Genomic DNA, 14,845 nt, shown 5'->3' on the forward strand with positions numbered 1-14,845 from the left:
CTTAGTAATGACTGCTATGGTGAGAAAATCACCTAAAATCTGCAAATCCTCAAGTTCCCTTAAGTAAAAAATGGCCATGTTTATCATTATACTAGTTATTTTCTATTTTTCCAATTTTAAAGTCTCTGCTATCTATAACTAAATTTAAACTTGTATTTAATAAAACATTTTATACAATTATTTCTAACAAAACGCTCTTTAAAAATTTTTAATGTTGATCATCTCAATTTATTCTCAACAGTTTATTCTTATTTGGGAAACCAGGAAGGAAAGTGAGAAATAGGTTAAGCAACTGTTAAAACATTTTATTAAAATTTTTATTAAGGCATTTTTCTTTTTTCTTTTTTTTGAGATGGAGTCTCGCTCCGTCGCCCAGGTGGAGTGCAGTGGCGCGATCGTGGCTCACTGCAACCTCCATCTCCTGGGTTCAAGCAGTTCTCCTGTCTCAGCCTCCCAAGTAGCTGGGACTACAGGCGCCTGCCACCATGCCTGGCTAATTTTTGTATCTTCAGTAGAGACAGGGTTTCACCATGTTGGTCAGACTGCTCTCGAACTCCCGACCTCAGGTGATCCACCCACCTTGGCCTCCCAAAGTGCTGGGATTACAGGTGTGAGCCACTGTGCCCAGCCAGCACTTTTCTTCTCCGTGAAAAAAAAAATTAAGCTCCATCTTATTATTTAAATGCATTTAAATACATTTGAAAGTTCTTGCACATCTCAAGGCGACTTCAGATATTTGCAACTAAGACTGTAACATTTAAAGCATGGTGAAAATGTATTTGAATTCTCTATTATCCTTAGGCTTAACTGTTCCCCTGAACCATCAATGTCCATCTTTTCTTGTATGGTATCCAAATGGAACAGCAACCAAACGAAGCAGATGTGGCTGATGTGGGGAGATAACAGTATATAGTGGAAATCCCTCCCTCAAAATCTCTTAAAAAATAATAGGCAGAGAGGTGTTGACACATGACATCTATTCTCATGTTGACATTTGACAAAGTAATTACATTTCACATGCCTAATGAGATGATTTTAAAACATCTGAATTGTACTAATTATATATTTTTAGAAAATATATTACTGTCACATATATTTCAGGAGTAGGTGATAATGATACAAAACTAAATATACCATAACTAAAAAAGAAACAAAAAACAAAAAACTTCTAGTCAACTAACCTGGATATTCCTGGACTCCTTACAACTACCTCAAAAACAAGACTGAAAACATTCAACTCATTACTTTTCCTTCCACAACTGCTTCCTCTTACTGCTTAAAGTCAGTATTCCTCACCTCCGTGGCACACCAACCAATCCAGCTATTCAAATTTTAAAATCTCAGAGCCATTTCAAACTCTCTCAATTCCTCAACTTCGAAATTCAACCATTCAGAGTTTTGATTTCTGGACTCTCTTGTTTTTTGAGAGACAGGGTCTTGTTCTGTTGCCCAGGCTGGAATGCGGTGGTACAATCATAGCTCACTGCAGCCTCCTACCTGGGCTCAAACAATCTTCCTGCCTCAACCTCCCCAGTAGCTAGAACTACGGGTGTGCGCCACCATACCCGACTAGTTTCTTCTTTTTTTGTGGAGATAAGGACTCACTATGTTGCCCAGGGTGGTCTCGAATTCCTGGCCTCAAGCAATCCTCCCACCTCAGCCTCCCAAAGTGCTGGGAATACAGGTGTGAGCCACTGTGCCCAGCCTGGACTCTCTCTTAAATCTGTTTTCTCTCTATTCCCACTACTACTGTCTCAGCTCAGGGTCTCATCATTCCTTGGCTAGATCACCTTAAACAACGTGACCAGCACTATCTATCATATCTCTTCTCACCTGAGGGCTCCCCACTGTAGGATAACGTAAAAACTCCAACAATGATAAAGAACTCTCAAAATCTGGACCACCATCTCCACTATTACCATTTTCTTTTAAGGCTAGTCAAGTGAAGTAGTGGGAATGGAGCAGCAACAAAGACACCTGTAACTAGTTGTAATCAATTAGTTGTAAACACCAATGGACTCAGAACAGCCACTGCCACTATTTATTAAGCCCTATTATTAGCTGAGCAAATAATATTTGGTCTTTACAACAGGTGTTATTATCCCCATTTAAGAGACAAACTGAGCTACTAAGCAGTTTTTCCAAGGCCATCTACTAAGAGATGCAGCCCAGAGTATTTCTGTCTGATTTCACAGTGTGTTATACCATGACTCCCCTCTTTCATTGCTTCTGCTACACACATTAGCCATAATAGTGGAGTACTTCCTCTTCCCCAAAATTCCATGCATATTTATGTGGGTTCTAATCAGCTTCTCTTTATTATTTTCCAACTTTTTAGGAGATATTTCAGATTAATGGTCAGGGAGAGGAGCAGTTCAGGAATTTATACCTATGTTAGTCCAAGTGCAATGGTGTTTACAACTAATTGATCACACCCAGTTACAGATTTATTCTTTTCCTACTCTCACTGCTTCATTTAACTAGCCTTTTAAAAAAAAATGTATATATAGGAAGGGATTAGGGTAGTAATCTGTTGTGGGAAGGAAGACGGGAAGTAGACTTGTCTTGAGAGTGTATCTGCATTGGAATTTACTTAGATTATGTTTATTTTAAGTGGTTTGGAAGGAGGTAAAGTTAACCTCCCAATCGCTCCTTGGGAACATCACTGGTTTAGAATCATTTCAAAGGTGTGTATTTTTACCACAATATCCCCAATGCATTCTATGTATTCTAGATGAGTAAGTGCTTAAACACACACATTATTTAGCTTTCTGTAAACTTATCAAAGCATCACTTTATTAAGAGCACCATTTATAGCACCCAGGGAATGAGAAACTTCTATATGTTATATTATGTTCGGTGAAGGATGAGAGGGGTGAGAGTGTGGTTACTGAGGGAAAAAAAAGGCCCATTTATGGAATTTGGAAATCTTCTGTAGGGAAGGTAACATCATTATGGTGGCTGTAAATTTCTCCTTTTGTTTTCCACATTATTCGAAAGTTACTTCAAATATAAGCCTGTGATCTATACAGAGGACTTTCGTAATGTCCAGCACATAGTAAGTGCTTAATGTTAAATTTATAATGAGTTTTAGAACTGTATTAAGACATCAAGAAATTAAGTGGGGGTGCTTATGGTGGGATAAGAGAGAAGTGTAGAAAGAAATACAAACATGAAATACAAATATATTCACTATATAATTTTGTGTAGTACCCAGGTGGCAACTACTGTCTGGATAATTCATTGATGTTTCCTCTAAACTCAGCAATTTGAAGAGGTGCCAAACATTTCATCCATATGCCATGACTTCCCATACTAACTGCCATGCGGAGCACAGATATGCTATTTGATTTGCTTCCCATGCCATCCATAGCTATCATATAGCTTGCGCTTTCACACACGCACTGACTTGCCTGTCTTCCTACACTGAGCTCCTGGTTTTCTCAGCTGTTGAACATTTTTGCCAAACAAAATTTCTTATTTTATACAATGGAACCATGTTTATATAGTGGTGTTTGTATAATTATTTATATATGTACTTTATGAATATAAAATAACTGCAGACACAAGTAATAATACAATTAAGATAAAGGAGGAAATGATTAGGTAAAATGAATCTTTAGCCTCCTTCAGAAGCTCACTGAAAGACTGTTCAATTGTGAAGCAGAGGAAAATTAAAGAATGTATATGAAATACTTATTTCACTTAGATTGAGACACAGAGTCACTAAGTCTGTCAACATTTTGAGAAACAGCAATGAAAAACAGGGTTTTAAAATTATGGGCAAAATTGTTATGTAAATGATTTTAATAATTGTACAGCAAGTTGATGTCAATACTGAGTGCCACAAATGTTTCAAAAGAAGTCTGATGTTCATGTCAGTCTTGACAAAAATTAAGAAAATTGATCAGAACCATTAAAATTACGATCTCCTATTAAACCCCAGCAAAATCCCCACATGCAAGTTCTTCTTCCCAACATTGAAATCACTACAGGTAAACTGTAAAAATTTGAAATAAGATAAGAAAACACTTGAAAAAATGTGCTTTAAAAGAAACTACGGGTTGGGCACGGTGGCTCATGCCTGTAATCCCAGCACTTTGGGAGGCCGACGTGGGCTGATCACCTGAGGTCAGAAGTTCCGAAACCAGCCTGGCCAATGTGGTGAAACGCTGTCTCTACTAAAAATACAAAAATTAGGCAGGCAAGGTGGGGGGCGCCTGTAATCCCAGCTACTTGGGTGGCTAAGGCAGGAGAATCGCTTGAACCTGGGAGGTGGAGGTTGCACCACTGCACTCCAGCCTGGGCGACAAGAATGAAACTCCATCTCAAGAAAACAAAACAAAACAAAACAAAACAAAAAAACCCTAAAACTATGGAGATGCAATACTCAAAATCCAGACTCTGGGAAAATTTATCAGGGAGATTTATCAGGTTATTTCAACAGAAAATTTCAAGAACATAGTAAAGAAAGGAGGGGGAATATCTATAGATTAAAAGATACTCAGATATATCAACCAATAAAGATTTTTAAAACACATATTTTACGAGGCAATTAGAACTAGAAATTTTAAGATGATAAAAATTAATTAGCCTAGATATAATAATATTGTAGTACACTTAATCACAATTAGAAGCAGCCCTATAATTAAAAAAAATTTTTTTTTAGATAGGGTCTCCGTCCGTTGCCCAGGCTGGAGTGCAGTGGCACGATCGCAGCTCACTGTAACCTTGAGCTCCTGGGCTCATGCGATCCTCCTGCCTCAGCCTCTCAAGTAGCTAGGACTACAGGTACACACCACCACATCCAGGCCATTTTTTTTTTTTTGGTAGAGATGAGGTTGGCTGTTGCCCAGGTTAGTCTCAAACTCGAGGCCTCAAGCGATCCTCCTGCCTCTGCCTACTAAAGTGTTGGGATTACAGGCATGAGCCCAAAGATTTTAAATTAGTTAATAGTAGGCTCTATGGCAAAACAAACAAACAAACAAAATCATTAATTTATTTCATTTTCAGCATCCTTTTTGCCCAACAGAAAGTATAACAGTCAAACATAATGAAGAACTGTCTTGGCACACTTCAAAATAGGTGTAATTAAATCAAATAAATGTATACAAAATTCATATTCCAGTTACATGCTAACAGCAGGATCATCTGACTCTGAACTTCCTATACTCAGTAACAATCAGCCTGGTGTAGTGCAAAGTCACATCGGTTCTGGCATTAGCCCTAGGTTCAAATCTTTGCTCTGCCATGTAAAAGATCAGTAATCTAGTATTAGGAATTAATACTCACAGGACTGTTTTAAGGATTAACTAATTTATGTAAAGTGTCTGACATATACCTGGCACATATACCATGCATGTGATAAATAGTAACTCACTGCCTACAAAAAAGAGAAGAATGTATCATGTAAATTAAAAACTTACAAATAACATACTTTTGACATCAAATACTGCCAAATTCAATAAAGCACATACATCAATTTTAAAAGGCCAAAGTCTAATCCCTTATTTGTTTAACATTGTATACTATAAGATTGAAGACAAAAAGATTCAAGCTTGCTCCGGGCACTAATTTCACTTATTACAGGGCTACAATGGAAGTATGTGGTCCTTTAGAATAAGGACAATGGAAACCATCAGTCTTTCAAATAAACAATGGAAATATACAGATATAAACTTTTCATGGGCAGGGAAGGAGAGGTGCAGGGAGGTGTGAGGGGAAAGAAGAAGTAGAGTGAAACAAGAAACTTATTTTCTTACATCTAATATTTCATGTATTAGTGTTTGGTGGAATTTATACTTTTATTATAAAAGTACTAGTCATAATTGACAGTTATTTGTGTAAAATATTTTCTAGCACTCCTTAGAAGGGAAAGGAAATGGAGTGGAGATAGTAAACAGGGGAGGGATACAATAATACCAACTTCGTTGCATTTGCTAACTACAATTTAATGCCAGTATATAATTTTTAAAAGTTTCTACAGCTAAGTAGAGAACTTTTCACTGAAAATAAGCATTAGTAAAAGGTTAAAATGAGTACTGTACTTATGCAATTCTATAAATTGTCTCATTCATCTATGTCCATCTTACATGTCTAGAATACCACTATGTAATGCTAATAATACATCTGTCATGACCATAAAGCTAGTAAGTGGCAGAGTTACATCTTCAAATCCAAGTTTCTCTGACTCCAAAATTGGTACAACCGTCATGCTATGTTACTTCCTAGTATATAAAAGACACCAAATATATACTGTATAAACATCCAATAAAATGATGCCATACTTTGTGACCTTTCCGTAAGTATCTGAATATCTTCTACTTCTATCTTTATTTCATGATTGAGTATATTGACAAAACAACCCTGCCACAAAAATCTAGGCTCTAGAACAAAGTATTATTTTAAATGAGATTTACTAGTATTGATTTACATAAGTGTTTATGAGTTTTAAATTAAGAAAACAAAATGCTATGAAACATACTCACCTGAGATTAAAATTGAATTTCAAATGTGATTTGTGTTTGTCTATTCTTTACCTGATTCTGAGATATTCACGACTCAGACATAAATATCTTGATTTACATATAAACTATTAATATAGTTTATAAAGAAAAAAGTCATGCCTTGACCTTAAACAATTACAAACTAGTGATTATAAACTGGTCTTTTTATTTTTTTGAGACAGGGTCTAGCTCGGTAGCCCCAGCTGGAGAGTGGTGGTATGATCACAGTGTTCACAGCTCACTGTAGCCTCAACCTCCTAGGCTCAAGTGATTCTCCCACCTCAGCTCCCTAAGTAGCTGGTACTACACGCGTGCCCCACCAAGCTTGGCTAATTTTTTTTTTTTTTTTTTTTTTTTTTGTAGAAATGGGGTTTTGCCATGTTGCCCAGGCTGCTCTTGAACTCCTGGGATCAAGTAATCTGCCCGCTTTGGCCTCCCAAAGGGCTGGGATTCCAGGTGTGAGCCACCACATCTGGCCAGGTATTCTTTTAACAGTAGAATTATTACTAAGAAAAAACTATCTTTACATTGGGAATGGTATTTGTTTATATGGCTTTTTTTATTCAGATGGACTAAATGCATAAAAAAGTCCTAAGCTATATTTTAGTGATATTTTATTTTAAAATAACATTTATTGTGCTTCTGTTATAAAACTTCATGTTAGAAAGTCACAAAAACAGAGAGATGGGTAAAAGAAAAGAATAAACGCTACCTATAAAATAATCCCACCACCCAGGAGAAACATTTTTAATAGCTTAAAGTATTACACTTGATTTTATCTGAACTTAATTAACTTGGAAATAATAAACAGAATTTTGAAACCTTAGGCTTGTCCTCTTGGCCCTTTTAAATGACCTGATCTACTACTGTCATTTCAGAAAGCATGCTTATACTCCATGAAAAGTCCAAAATCATGCTATTATTTTAGCCTGCGTCATACTTACTGGAATTTTTGTCTCTGTTCTTGTTTATCAGCACAAAATGCCATCATATCATCAACGGCATGACACAATGAACTCTCAGAATCGAAATCATACGAGTACTAGGAACTACTCTTTTCTTGGTAACATTCTTCACAAAGTTCTCTGAAATTTTGTTCTAAAATACGTCAATTGCTTGTTGCTGTCATTCTGGATTTTTTTTTAATCAAAATCTTGAGTTAGAGCTGGGCACAGTAGCACATATCTATAGTCCCAGCTACTCAGGAAGCTTCGACAGGAGGATCTCTTGAGCCCATCAGTTCAAGACCAGCCTGGGCAATATAGCAAGACCTCCTCTCAAAAAAAAAGAGTTAAGTCTCCATGTCGTTTAGTTTTATATTTTGTGTCACTAAAAAGCAATATATTTGAATAATTTTCCAGAAAAAGAATAGAAAGTATATCTAAGGATGTTTTTAGCCTTTTTACCTGATTGATGGTTGGCTGATGATAGCATTCTAGGTTTAAAATAATTCCCTTTGATCTAAAAGTAAGTCTTTCTTCAGTTAAGAGACACTTTCATTCATTCATTTTTTTGAGACGGAATTTCGCTCTTGTTGTCCAGGTTGGAGTGCAGTGGTGCGACCTCGGCTCACTGTAACCTCCGCCTCCCAGGTTCCAGTGATTCTCCTGCCTCAGCCTCCCAAGTAGCTGAGATTATAGTAGCCTGGCCAATTTTTCTTTGTATTTATCAGTAGAGACGGAAACCGGTTTCACCATGTTTGTCAGGCTGGTCTTGAACTCCTGACCTCAGGTGATCCACCCTCCTCAGCCTCCCCAAAGTGCTGGGATTACAGGCGTGGGCCACCGCACCCATCTCAAGACACTTTCTTCAATTTAAAAAACTATTTTCCTAACATTTGCATTTTGTAAAATAAATAATGTATGTTTTGTCCATTTTCTAAAAACCATTTTCCTCATATTTCCAACATCCTTGTTTTCCACATTCTTCATATGTCATCAAATTAGATCTTCAGCAATGTCCAGTCTATTCTTTAGTCCTTGACAGAATATTTACTTTAGTAATCATATATTATCTTGAATTCCAAGGACTTTCTTGGTCTCTGATTACCCTCTTTCACTGCAGCTGTTTGTTATGGTTGGTGGATCCACTGCCCTGTGTAACCTCCAAGGATACTAGGAACTTACCCTTCTGCTTCCTACATTATTTATGTTTGAGGATCAACTGTTGTGTTTGTTCATGCTGTCCCTTCTTATCTGTCATTCACTTGATTTTCCTCAAATCTCTGGATTTCTTTTCATATTGATACAGGGAAAACCTCATTTTTCAGCAGTTTTGTGGAGAGTCTCCTCTGAGTGAGAGGCTTGTTAGTAGTGATCTCAGCTGAGGCTGGTTCCCTGAACCAGCTGACTCTGAATTTCAGAGATTCTCTGGGGCATCATTGGGAGGAACATTTCACATCTGCAGCAGGACTCTATGTCTCCTATTGAGTGGCTCCTTTGTTACACAAACAGCTCACTAACTAAAACTAATGTATTCAAGAATTATGTACATGTAACTGTTATTTATGTTGCCTAAACAAGTAACAGAAAAATGCACCTGCACTTTGGGAAACAAGTCTTTACAGCTTTCACATCCCCAAACTGATTGAGCAAGGTAGTTTAGAAACAGGAAAATAAAATATGAGGTAATTTTACATAGTCTGTTCTAAATTTCCATTTCTAAATTTCAATTTTCTAAAGCAAAGGTTATGAATTTTAATTCTACTTTACAAAAGAAGTCATACACATCTGTTCAGAGGTAAGTATGCCAGATAAGAACTTATTTTCATTGTATTACTATAGTATTACATATTGGTAAGAGATTACAGTTAAGACTTTAAGTGTGAGATGGGAAGGAAGAGAATATAATCAACAGCTGAAAATATCTAAGTCTAAAAGCAAAATCTACATACAAAATAAAATCAAGTACCACAGCACTCTGTACTCCCCTCAATCATACAACACCTTTCTACTAAATTATCAGTAAAACAGAATTTGATTCTATAAATAATCAAGAATTTTTCCTCTGAAAATAAGACTTGTATCACTACAAAAATTTTGATGTCGCTAAAGGAAACTGACAAAATTACCCAGTCTCGGCTATTCCATCATAAATATATACATTACATGGAGGTCCTTTTAACCCATGGCTAGATAAAACATTTTTCTGCAGACAGGATGAGATAGCTAAAGCTGAACTCATTTTTTTTGTATGCATATATAATATTTTGAAGCCAAAGGTCATTTTTTGGTGTTCTGCCCAAATGTACCCTTTATGGAGAGTTTTAGTCTTAAATATTCAGCAATATCTCACTACTATAACTATGTGACAGACTCACTTTAAGTTGCTAGGCACTGGTAGAAATTCAGTTTCTAAGGAAAACACATCAAGTTAATATTTTAAACAAAAAACCTATTAGCTTTGGTATTTGCAATAAATAACTACATTTTTTGGGCAAATACATTTGAAATTTGTCTACATTTATATGAACTTCAAAGAAAGATACTTAATAGTCTTGTGTACCCTAAAGTTTAAAGACTTACATAAATTTGCAGCCTTCCAGAAAACACTGCAGCTGCAAGCACAATTTGCCATTTATTTTTCTGATATGTGTGTGTGTGTGTGTGTGTATATATATATACATATGTGCAAGTCAAAGATATTTTGACTTATATACACTGCTAAAAGTGATTTCTTACAGTGTATGTTAATTTAGATATTCTCAATTTCTTTCCTTTTTTCTTCTAGGTAACACTGACATGTATTTTCCTTTTGAAAAAAAAAATCTACCTGGAATTTAAAACTCTTAGGCTTTGGAGCTAGGCTGATTTAATTAATTTACATCTATATGTGTTCTGTTTGCTTAAGACAGAGGTAGAAGCAAGTTGGTGATATATACATTTAAAAAGTTTAAAAAACTAAGATTCAGAAATCTGTGTGTAAAGCACACCACATACATTAGAAAGCAGAGGAGGAAAACTAAAGCATGCAAAACACTTGAAGTGTTCATTAAAGAATACCTCATTGCCTACCATGCTGTATGCTCAGCCCTCTGCACATAACAGATACCTAAGTGCCTATTTAATTTTTCTAAGCACTCACATCACAGGGATATGTGACAAAGGTGCTGAACACCAAACTTGATGCTTGCTGCTATTCAACAACCTCAGAAATAGGCTTAATCAAGGAGGTAGCTAATAGTCCTGCTTAAATAAAACAAGGTTCTTGGTTTACTAATGGATTGCAATTTTTTTGTACGAGACTTGAACTATTATCTAATAAATACACTGGAAGCTACTAAGACGTCATTTAAAAAGGACAAAAATAAAATACTATTTACATTTTAACTACATGTTAAATGAAAAATCTTTTATTATAGGTATACTCATATGCAAACTACTCTATAAAATGCTCTATCAAGTCTAGATTCCCGATCATCAAATTTGTCGATATATATATTTGGACATACTAAAAACACCTGATGTAACCTCTTCTTGTAGTCTTTATGCTTCTAGGTTAAAAAAATTTACTTTAAAACTTCCTAAGCTAACGCTTCTCCCTACTTATGGTGAACTGTTAACATCACATAATCCATTTGATAAAAAATTCTGGTACATTTTGACTTAAATAATTTTTTTTGGATCTCTTATTAACTATTAGAACTCCATTGTAAGTAAGTACCAACAGTTGTATTTTCATAGTTCCTGAAATATAAAACTGAGGAAATAAGTTGTACAAATTATGACAATATATTTATAATAGTACGATTTACTGTTATAACACTGAGAAAAGTAGGCTTCAAAGTCCTGGTCATTTTGTTTATTTTATGACACAGAAACGCACTCAGTAAACCAGGGGGTAACAACATACTACTGTAATTTCAAGTCTCCTAATCTGTCTTCAGTGAGCTCTAGAAGTAGCTTGTCTATTTATTAATGGTGCATTTTTCTTGATTAAGTTGAAGTATGCAAGTGAGGAGCATTTATAGGAGCCACTTAATAAAGCCAGTTTACTGACAAGGTAAGGTAGAAAATGGTGAATAGCTCTTCTGACAATGACTGGCATTTTAAACTTCGTTCATTAGACATTCTAAGTAATAAAACCAGTGTCTGGCAAAGTTGTTAACAAAACCTCTACTTTGGCAATTAATGAGTGTCAGTAAGTATGTGGGAGGGGTGTTATGTGACAAGTTACCCACTTCTCCATTTCCATGATTATGGTTTAGGAGCAAGATCTGGTTTTCTGAATATGACTGAGTTCTCGCACCGTAGCAAGAAGCAATCATTTGAAGCAAACACTATTGCTGGACAGAATTTCTATAGAGGAAGGTAACATGGACTTAGACTAATGGAAAAAGGCAGAAGTTAGGGGAAAAAAGACTAAAGAATTATGCAAATTTAAAAGTGCCAAACATTTATACACAAATAAGCTGTATTAATCAGGACATGTATTCCTGCAACAATATCATAAATGTCTGATACACATGACATAAAACTGCTACTCAAAGTGTGGTCCATAAAGACAGGCCAACCTGCAAATTGTTTATTACTAAACCATCATAAAATAAGGAGCTGGTACCAAACATGGAAATCAATTACATCACAAAGCACACTACTTATTTTAGTGGACATTTTTTTCCATAATATTTTTTCCTTTCTGATTAAGGAAGCAATGTACTGACAGACATTCTGGCACAAGCTCCTTATCTTGAGGGCTGGTAACAAACAGTTAATGGAAAGGCTACTCTGAGTAGCACTGGCATAAAGCACAATGACTAATGGAATAAACCACATTTAGAATGCTACATACATGATACCCTCTTAGTTACTCCAAATTTATTAAGTTCTGAAATTAATAATCTTGGTTATTCTTTAACTTTCAACACTTAAAGTGTATCTGTCACATAGATGATGTGCTATATTATTAGATAATGCTATCTGGCTTCATATATACAAACATCTATGGGCAGTTACATGATTATATATTAGTATGTTCTGAATTTAGATTGGATGAAGTTTGGTACAGTTAAATCTAACAAGGACCTCATGTAAATTAAGTAATAAATTTTGGGTATTTTCATCAGTCTTTTTCAGCAACTCCAAAATCTTTATATGATACTTACTGATGATTTTTGTATCATTCCTTGAGGGACTTTGACCATGCAATAATTCAGGCACATTCACCATGTGGAAAATAAATATTCTGAAAAATCAATACATAGCTGATGAACACATGAAACAATCAAGATCAGTGAAAATCAAAAAGGTTCTAGAAGGTGTGTTCTGCACTAATTAAACATGTAAGTTCAAATAAAATACCTCCCTTCTTCCGTGGGAATATTTGTTGCAGCACTTCCTTCTAAAAGCAAGTTTATAACAAAGCTGCTTTTCATAGCTACAATTTTCAGAAGCGACAGCAATTAAAAGAATTAGTAGCGATTTTTTGAGATTTCTTAATATTCAGAGGGCAGCCAAATATGTAATATTTAGAATAGCGTAACAGTTAACATATCATATAAACAATTTTTACCTTTAAAATCTTATTTTCTTTCCTTTGAGACAGGGTCTCACTCTGTTGTCCAGGTTGGAGTACAGTGGTGCAAACACAGCTCATGGCAGCCTCGACCTCCCAGGCTCAAGTTAACCTCCTACCTCAGCCCCATCCCGAATAGCTGGGACTCCTGGTGCGTGCCACCATGCCCTGCTAATTTTTGTATTTTCTGTAAAGACGGGGTTTCACCATGTTGCCTGGGATGGTCTTGAACTCCTGGACTCAAGTGACTCACCCGTCTCGGCCTCCCAAAGTGCTGGGATTACAGGCGTGAGCCACTGCACCCAGCCTTAAAATATTACTCTCTTACTTTCTCACAGAAGTTAATGCAATTTCAGCTATTATGATCTTTATTCCAGTTTAGACTGGACAAAAACGTTCAAAGGACTCTCAGTTTAGCTGGAAGATGGACTTACAAAAATTTTGAAAGCTGAAATTGACAGGAGTCAATTATGTTTTATGTTTTCTCCATTTTCTTAATCAGCTGTATCCTCAGTACCTAAGCAATGCCTAACCTATAATGAGTGCTCAAAAATAGCTGTTGAATAATTGAAAGAAGGAAAAGGAAGAAGAGGAGTTTAGATGACTCTCGAGTGTATGACTTATACGTGCAGATGAATGATGTTACACTAATTAAAGATAGAACACGAAGAGGAGTGTAATGGTGGGGGTATGCTGATTTTTGAGATTTTGCTGAGGAAATCCAGGTGGAAATATTCAGAGAACAGCCAAATATGTAACTTTGAAGCTTAAGAGAAATGTCTGAGATAGATGTATTTTAAAATCATTACATAAATGGTAGTAAAAACTCTAAGTGTGGGTGAAATTTACTTGAGGGAGTATGCAGCATGAGAAGAGGGTCCAGAAAGTAAAAATCTTGGGAAAACCAAAACAGGGGTGTTTATGGAAAGGAAATGAGGAAGTTACGAAGACAAGAATCTAGGAGGAAATTGAGAAGGAATAGTCTGGGGAGCTGGACGAAAGCCAAGGAGAACTTTGTCCCAAGAACCAAGGCAAGAGAATTTTAGGAAGAATATGGTCAACAGTGTCAAATTCTATGGAGAATTTCAAAGGATAAGGACTGAAATACCACTGAGGGGTCTGGCAGTGACAGCATGTGCAATCTTAGTAAAACTAGGTTCCATGGAGGAGTCAGTCTACAATGTACCTTAAGAAGCTTAGTTGTAAAGGGAAGGGCATAAATGATTAAATAAACGGGGATGCAGGGCAGGAGAAGATTTTGTTGAGTCTTGTAAATATATGTGTAAAAAAATTATCAATGATTGTGTCCGACTGTACTTTGACCTTTCCATCCATCCAAATCATCATCTCCTCTGCCACTAGCTACCTAAGACACGTCTCCTTAATGGCCTGGTATACATCCTTCCAGATTTCGCTCCATGCTAATAAAGTTTTACACAAACATGTACATAAACATACATACAGATTTTAAAAACACTGTTCATTTTACAAAAATGAGATATAACTATTCTTGATTTTTTGAACTCAACAATACCTTATAAAAATGTCTTCAAGTAACCCTACAACTCCAGGCACAGCACTGACATGCTTTTCCATGGCTGTGCAATAGTTTATGGTGAGGCTATACACTGATTTAATCAACCAATCCCCTAGTGATGGCTATATTTTTTGCCCCTAAAAAGAATGTTATAATAAACATAGGATACTCCCACAAGTTTGACTGCTAGATCATGAAGCATGAGTATTTTTAAGAGCATTTTTGTGATGGTAAATTTTGTACTTACACACAAGTGGACAGAATGTTATAGAGACAATTTGTCTCAGCT

The 14,845-nt window shown here is 35.9% G+C and overlaps 1 protein-coding gene across 13 annotated transcripts in view; it reads right to left on the reverse strand.

The window, feature by feature from the left end:
• ANKRD12 (ankyrin repeat domain 12) overlaps nt 1-14,845 on the reverse strand; it is a 146,644-nt gene that overhangs the window by 31,297 nt on the left and 100,502 nt on the right. The window contains exon 2 of one of the 13 annotated variants that reach the window (XM_063699390.1): nt 12,610-12,689. The exons of the other annotated variants lie outside the window; for them this stretch is intronic. Within the exon in view, the coding sequence (XP_063555460.1) occupies nt 12,610-12,673 (64 nt within the window). The 5' untranslated portion in view covers nt 12,674-12,689. The remainder of the gene's footprint in view (nt 1-12,609; nt 12,690-14,845) is intronic. 13 annotated transcript variants of the gene reach the window in all.

This window comes from Gorilla gorilla, chromosome 17 (assembly GCF_029281585.2).
Source record: "Gorilla gorilla gorilla isolate KB3781 chromosome 17, NHGRI_mGorGor1-v2.1_pri, whole genome shotgun sequence".
Lineage (NCBI taxonomy): Eukaryota > Metazoa > Chordata > Mammalia > Primates > Hominidae > Gorilla > Gorilla gorilla.